Genomic DNA, 7,237 nt, shown 5'->3' on the forward strand with positions numbered 1-7,237 from the left:
CGGGGCAGAGGAAGCCCTTATGGAGCTTGGACCTTCGGGCAGCTTCTGGGTTCCCGTCCCCGTTCCAACCGTGTGCTTTGTGACCACGGAAAACGCGGTCTGACAGGGTTGTCACGAAGAGTTAATGAATTGGTAGTGTGTTTTTAGAAGAGTCAGTGCAACAAATGCGTTTGCACTTGTTATTCCCGACGTAGAACTCCTGCTCCTCTTTTCTTTAGGAAAGGACTTGTTGGGAGGTTGTGCCCACCAGGCGCTGGCGGTGTCCAGCAATCGGTCGCGTTTATTCAGAGAAGTCTGTCAGCATCGGGGTGGGGGTGAAGCAGGCTGAGCCACTAAACACTTTTTGTGGCAGTTTATCCATTTTCCTGGGTCTCTCTTAAGGTTCTAAAATGAATTAATGCATAAAAGTTCTTTAGATCTTATTCTGTTCTAAAGATTTTCCTTTTTTTGAGACAGAGTCTTTAATGCCCTCCGTAGAGTGCAGTGGTGTCACAGCTCACAGCAACCTCCAACTCTTGGGCTTAAGCGATTCACTTGCCTCAGCCTCCCCAGTAGCTGGAGCTACAGGCGCCCACCACAATGCCCAGCTATTTTTTTGTTGCAGTTGTCATTGTTTAGCTGGCCCGGGCTGGGTTCCAACTGCCAGCCTGGGTATATATAGCTAGCGCCCTACCCACTGCACTACAGGCGCCGCCTGTTGTAAAGATTTTTAAATTATTTTACTTGAGAAAAAAAAAATAGTAGTCTGAGCTATGCAAAATTTTATCTGGTCATAGAGTCAAGGGTGTAGAATTTGAATCACCTTGTCACATTCCAGACACACACACACATACACACCAATACCCATACACACTCATGCTGGGGGAATTGTTGCAGGCATATTGTTCCTGACTAGCCACTTTACCTATGATTGTCTCATTCCTGCATTTGTGTTAGAAAAACCAACAGCTTATGTTATTTTAATGTAAATTCTTGGAAAACAACTTAGGAACTGCCTCTATTTCCCCAAAAAACTTTTTTTTTGTTTTAAATTTAATTGAGACAAGAGTTTGACCATGTTGCCCTGGATAGAGTTCCGTGGCATCATAGGTCACAGCAACCTCCAACTCTTGGGCTCAAGTGATTCTCTTGCCTCAGCTCCCAAGTACCTGGGACTACAGGTGCCTGCCACAACGCCCAGCTATTTTTTTGTAGGGATGAGTTCTCGCTCAGGCTTAGGCTGGTTTCAAACTCCTGAGCTTGGGGCAATCCACCTGCCTTGGCCTCCTGGAGTGCTAGGATTACAGGCGTGAGCCACCTCACCCAGCCTAAAACCACTGCTATAGAGTATATATTCAAGGCAACTTGAGTCTGTGCTCGGTGGCAACCATTCTCAAACTTTGGACTTGAATAAAGTATATATTGAATCACATTTTCTGAATCTCGTTATTTAAGGTTGGGAACCCATCAAGGACAGTACCATGGCTTCCAGTGCTTTGGCCAAACCTCAGATGCGTGGCCTCTTGGCCAGGCGCCTGCGGATTCATATTGTTGGAGCATTTGTTGTATCCCTGGGGGTTGCAGTTTTCTATAAGGTACGTATTTTTTTGTTGTTGTTTTTTTGTGCATGAGGTCACAAAGCAGTTTTGATCTAAAAATGCATTTTATTAAAACTAGTATAGTTAGTTTCAGAGAAACACTCCCCTTAAAGGGTTAATTGTGCCAACCCTTCTTGGACTCAACCTCAGTTTGATAGGAACTACTTTGTAGCCCCCAAATAGCTTTTCCTTCATCTTTAAATGTAGCTGTGTTGGTTTACTATGGCTGGTAACAGAAGCACAGACTGGGTGGCTTAATCTACAGAAATGTTCTTGAAGGTGTGTTGGCTAGAAATCCATTGGCAGGGTTGATTGCCTTGTGAGGCTCCTCTTCTTGGCTTGTAGATGGCTGTCTTTGGGTCTTTACAAGGACCTGTATGTGGGCGCGTATTTGTGGTGGAATTTCTTCTTGTAAGGACAGCAGTCATGTTGGATTAGGTTTTATGCTGAGGGCCTCATTTTAACTTAATTACCACTTTAAAAACAGTTATATTCTGAGGTACCAGGACTTAGGAATCAATGCATGGATATGGGGAGAATGTAGGTCAGCCTGTAACAGAAACTATGTATGCAGAGGGTTAGGGAAGGCAGTACAATCAGTTACCTCCCTGTGTATCTGAGGGTGATTAGTTCCAGGACCCCTGAGGTTTAAATCCCTGATAGAAAATGATGTGGTATTTGATTTAATCTACACATTCTTGCCTATGCTTTAAATCAAGTCTAGATTATAGTATCTAATTCAGTGTAAGTGCTGTATCAGTAGTAGTTGTATTGTGTTTATTTGCATTATTATTTTTTAAATTTTTTTCCAAATATTTTCAATCTGAGGTTGGCTGAATCTGAGGATGTACAACCTGCAGGTGTAGAGGATCTCTTGTTCTGTTTGGCACCTTGAAGAATTGTCACAGAATTGTATTTTAACACTCTACTCTCTTCTCTGTATTTTCATATTGTACCCTTTGTTTTTATCAAAGGCTGCTTATTATATTTATAATTCTTTTCCATAAAAATGTTTATGATAATGTTTATCACTGTGTTGACCTAATAGTCCATGAGAGGATTCAGTTTTACTTTTGTAACTTTTTGAACTTTTAATTTTTGTTTAATATCTGTATTCTTCACTAGGCTGTTGAACCCTCATTAAGGCATTTGCCATGTTTTTGGTTTACTGTGACATTCCATCATTGGACGCCGGGCAAATAGGTGCTTATAAGTATCTATAGAATAAGAGAGATTGTCTAAAATTCCATCAGAGTTAGATAATGTGTAATTCTAGGTGTTTTGGAGGACACAAAAGGTGTATGACTAATCTGTTCATAAAAAGCTAAGTCAAGTTGGGAGGTGAAAAAATTAGAAGATATTGTAAGATAGACATAAATGAAAGATTGATTTTTGGGGGGGTTGTGAATCACAGTTGTGAGTGATAGGTCTTTGAGAATGGAGGTAATGTTTGAGCCTTCCAAGTTAGGGAGAACAAAGGAGGGGCAGTAGTAAGCAAAAGTACTAAGTAGGCCTGTGCTTTGGGACCCTTTGAAGAGAGGGGCACATAAAGGCAAATCCTTCACTTGGTTCTTGAGTTTCCTGCTGCCTGGCACATGGTGGCTACAAAATAAATGTGGAAGGGATGGATGGATGAGTAAATGAAGTGGGAGTAAGGACAGAGAAATATAATGAGCTGATTTTTTTGACTCATCCCTGTTGCTATCAATGTTCAAGCTTTTGTAACATGTAGTCTTTTTTTACTTCTAACTGGTAACTCCCAGAATACATGTCATTGGGCTCCCTAAGGGACTGTTTCAACTTTTTGCTTATAGTAACACATACATTTTTTGCATTGTGTTCTGTATATGTATAGAGAGTTTATAGTAATGCAGGATGTCCGTAAAGTTTGTTTGCACATTATTTTAAATTGCACATGAACTTTATGGGCACCCTATATAATTAAAACAATTTGATGCATTGAAATTATATGTGGTACCTACTTTTAATATAATTTTCTACTGTTAAGTTCTGGCTGTAGCCTTGTAAATTGGTTTCATGACCTACTAATGGATTGTGGATGACTTGAAAAACAACTATCTACAGGCTAATGCTAAAATTTACTCTTAATTCTAAGACCTTTTTGATTTATACTTCTATCTTTCCATTGTCATCCTCATCAATCCTAATACACACAACTTTATAGCCCTTCAGAACTCTTTGCTGTCACCTAATTCTGCTTTCTCCCATGGTATGTACGTGTCAGGAATAATCTCATCTTATTGGCAATTTCTGTTTGTCTTTCAAGGCCCGCTCAAATGTTTTTTTCTTGCAGAGTAGCACATAGCCTATTTCCCTAATGAATTGGTTGTATTTTCCTGGGTTCTCATGTACTAGACTGTTGTATATTATTGGGCACATTGTATTTTTTTTCTTTAATTCTTCCCATATCAGAATTGATGGGTACATTTTTTTATTATTAAATCATAGCTGTGTACACTAATGCAATTATGGGGTACAATGTGCTGGTTTTGGGGCAGATTGTAATTTTATTAGTGTTTGGTTGGAAGGAAGGTTCCCAAAGCATTGAGGAACCCAGATTCTTACTAAAGGATAAGGCAGCGGTTAACTTTGGTTCCTAGATGCTTACCTCCTTCATTTCTCTTATTTACTTGGGGTTAAATACTTTTGAAGATGGCTTTTCTTTTTTTAAAAATTCCTGGTTTTGTCCTATTTCCATAATTTCAATCAGCGGCTGTGTTTCTTACCTGAAAGAGGAATCCAGTAAATCTTTTTTGCTTAAGTTACTTGTCTGTAAGCCTAAATTCATGAAGATGGGTTAGATTTTAAGAGGCAAATGAATAGCCCTTACCTTAAATGTGGAATTTTTCTCTAGGTTCACTAAAGACTTTTTTTTCTTTGAGACAGAGTCTCCCTTTGTCACTCCTGTTAAGAGTGCCATGGCCTTATACTCACAGCAACCTCAGACTTTTAGGCTCAAGTGATTCTCTTGCCTCAGCCTCTGGAGTAGCTGGAACTACAGGCACCTGCCATAACACTCGGCTATATTTAGAGACGGGGTCTCGCTCTAGCTCAGGCAATTCACCTGCCTTGGCCTCCCAGCATGCTGGGATTATAAGCGTGAGCCACTGCGCCAGGCAATTTTTCAGACTTCTGAAAACTCCCATTTAAAGTATAACACAAAATAATTTAGATGAGTTTATAAAATCACTTTGCTTTTCATTTTTCACCAACTGAAGATAAAATATTTTCTTTTTTTATTGTAACAAAATGCTCATAGTTGCTTTGTGTGCTATATTAGAGTTCTTCAGAGAAACAGAAGTAAAAGGAGATACAAATGAGAGATAAAGATTTGTTGTGGGAATTGATGCACACTTTTGTGGAGGCCCAAAAGTTCCAGCATTTACCGTCATCTATAAATTGGAGAACCAGGAAAACTGGTGATGTAATTCACTTCAAGTCTAAAGGCCTAGGAATCAGGGGAGCTGGCTGATGGTGTAACTCCCAGTGGTAATCCAAAGGCAGGAGGCGGGTGTGGAGCATATGGCACCACTGGTGTTAAATCTCTAGTTAGAAGGCTTGAAAACCAGTAGTTCTCCAGTGTCCAAGGCCAAAAGAAGGTGGATGTACCAGCTCAAGAAAAGAGAATTTGCCCTCTCCCTTCTTCAGAAACACCCTATAAACACACCAAAAATAATGTTCAACAATTTGGGGATTCTTTAGCCCAGTCAAGTTGACTCCTAATTCCACAATTTGTAGTGATGGGCCCCAGTAAACCTCAGTTCAGAGGGCAGCACTTGGGTTTCTGCTTCTTGGTCTTTTACTGGAAGAAATTGGGACTTGGAGTAGGAAGTGAAGCAGTAAGTAGCCAGATCGAGGGCTATTACTGTGTGACTCCATCAAATGTCACGAATCCATGTATTTCTGTAGCACTTTCACTGATGTGGATTGAATATTGAATTTTTATTGGTTTTTATATGTAGGATGAGATTTTAATCTGGATTATAATTCACTCATTTGAAATCCACCATACAGTGTTTTGTAGATATGACAGACATGGACTTGAATCTTGCCTGAGCCACCTTCCACCTTGTTTCTTCCCTAGATCTTGATCAAGTCACTTAAACTCTGTGTTCTCTTGAATCATTTGTTCCTTCTCTCTCTTTTTTTTTGGCCGGGGCTGGGTTTGAACCCATTACCTCTGGCATATGGGGCTGGCGTCCTACTCCTTTGAGTCACAGGCGCTGCCCCATTTGTTCCTTCTCTGCTTAACCCTGTTCTCTACAGAAACTTCAAACAAAACAAAATGAACACTCCTTCCTCATTTCTTTGCTCCAAATTTAGCAATTTCTAGACTTCTCCCAAGGTGATTGGTAGCCATCATCTTAGGTGTATTGCCTCTTTTGTAATGCCTACTTTTGGGGGTCATTGTATGTTGAAGTGTAAATCACCCTGCACTGTTCTTGCCAGATAGTTTCTTGTGCCTTTCAGAGGCAGATGGTTGCCAGATTAACCTCAGACTCCTTAGAAATCCTATCATGTCTTAACTTGAACTGTAATATTTTATCATGTCTCAGCTGTGGAATCTATAGACTTTGTTGGAGAGAAGGCTGCTATCTTCTCCCTAACACCTTTCAGCTTTTTGGCTATCATCCTTTTTTTTGCTCCTGCCAGTCTGCACCCACGGACCTCCAAACATGCATGCATACACAGGTCACCAGGAAAAGGTATGATCTGCCCCTAGGCAAGGAGAGGCCCCTTCTTTCTTGTGTTTCTCTGAGACTACTTTCTCTTCTTTGTATCTGTCTCACCTTCACCTCTTGTCTTAGGTTTAAGTTAAAGGGTGATTTACTTTGTGTTTAGATAATGAATTTCTGATAATCTCAAAAATGGGCTATTTTATTTTTCAGTTTGCTGTGGCTGAACCAAGAAAGAAGGCATATGCAGATTTCTACAGAAATTATGATTCTATGAAAGATTTTGAGGAGATGAGGAAGGCTGGTGTCTTTCAGAGCGTCAAATAATTTTGAAATACAAAGGTAATAATAGTTATTTGAAGTTACTCTTAAAAAAATTTTAATTGTGGTAAAATGCAGATATAGGTAGTTCCTGACTTAGGATGTTTGTGCTTAGTATTTTTCAACTTTACCATGGTGCAAGAGTGATATACATTCAATGGAAACTATACTTTGTATTTTGAATTTTGATTTTTCCCCAGACTAGTGGTATGTAGCATAATACTCTGATGATGGTTAGCAGTTGCAGCTCCTAGTTAGGCGTGCACTGTTGAGGGTAAACAACCAATACTTTATAGGATGTTATATTTAATAAACTGCATGAGATAACCTATATTTCATTATAGGCATTATGTTAGATGATTTCACTCAACTAATGTAAGTGTTCCAAGTACATTTAAGGTAGGCTAGGCTAAGCTATGATAGTGTATTAAATGCATTAGTATATTAAATGCATTTTTAACTTAGGATGTCTATCAGGATATAACCCAGTTTAAGTCAGGGAACATCTGTAACATAAAGTTTATTATCTTAATTTTTTTTTTTTTAAGAAGATTTCTTAAAAGTTTTGTTTTTTTTTTTTTTTTTGAGACAGAGCCTCAGGCTGTCCCCCTGGGCAGAGTGCCATGGCATTACAGCTCACAG

General features: G+C 39.5%; 1 protein-coding gene across 1 annotated transcript in view; it reads left to right on the plus strand.

Annotated features, from left to right (window-relative positions):
- Positions 1-6,601, plus strand: part of LOC100963028 (cytochrome c oxidase subunit 6C) — a 7,446-nt gene extending 845 nt beyond the window's left edge. The window contains exons 2-3 of the mRNA XM_003782448.2: positions 1,435-1,574; positions 6,488-6,601. Of these exons, the coding sequence (XP_003782496.1) occupies positions 1,461-1,574; positions 6,488-6,601 (228 nt within the window). The 5' untranslated portion in view covers positions 1,435-1,460. The remainder of the gene's footprint in view (positions 1-1,434; positions 1,575-6,487) is intronic.
- The last annotated feature ends 636 nt before the right edge of the window (positions 6,602-7,237 follow it).

The sequence above is a fragment of the Otolemur garnettii genome, unplaced genomic scaffold (assembly GCF_000181295.1).
Source record: "Otolemur garnettii isolate 467f Iridium unplaced genomic scaffold, OtoGar3 scaffold00004, whole genome shotgun sequence".
Taxonomy (NCBI): Eukaryota; Metazoa; Chordata; class Mammalia; order Primates; family Galagidae; genus Otolemur; species Otolemur garnettii.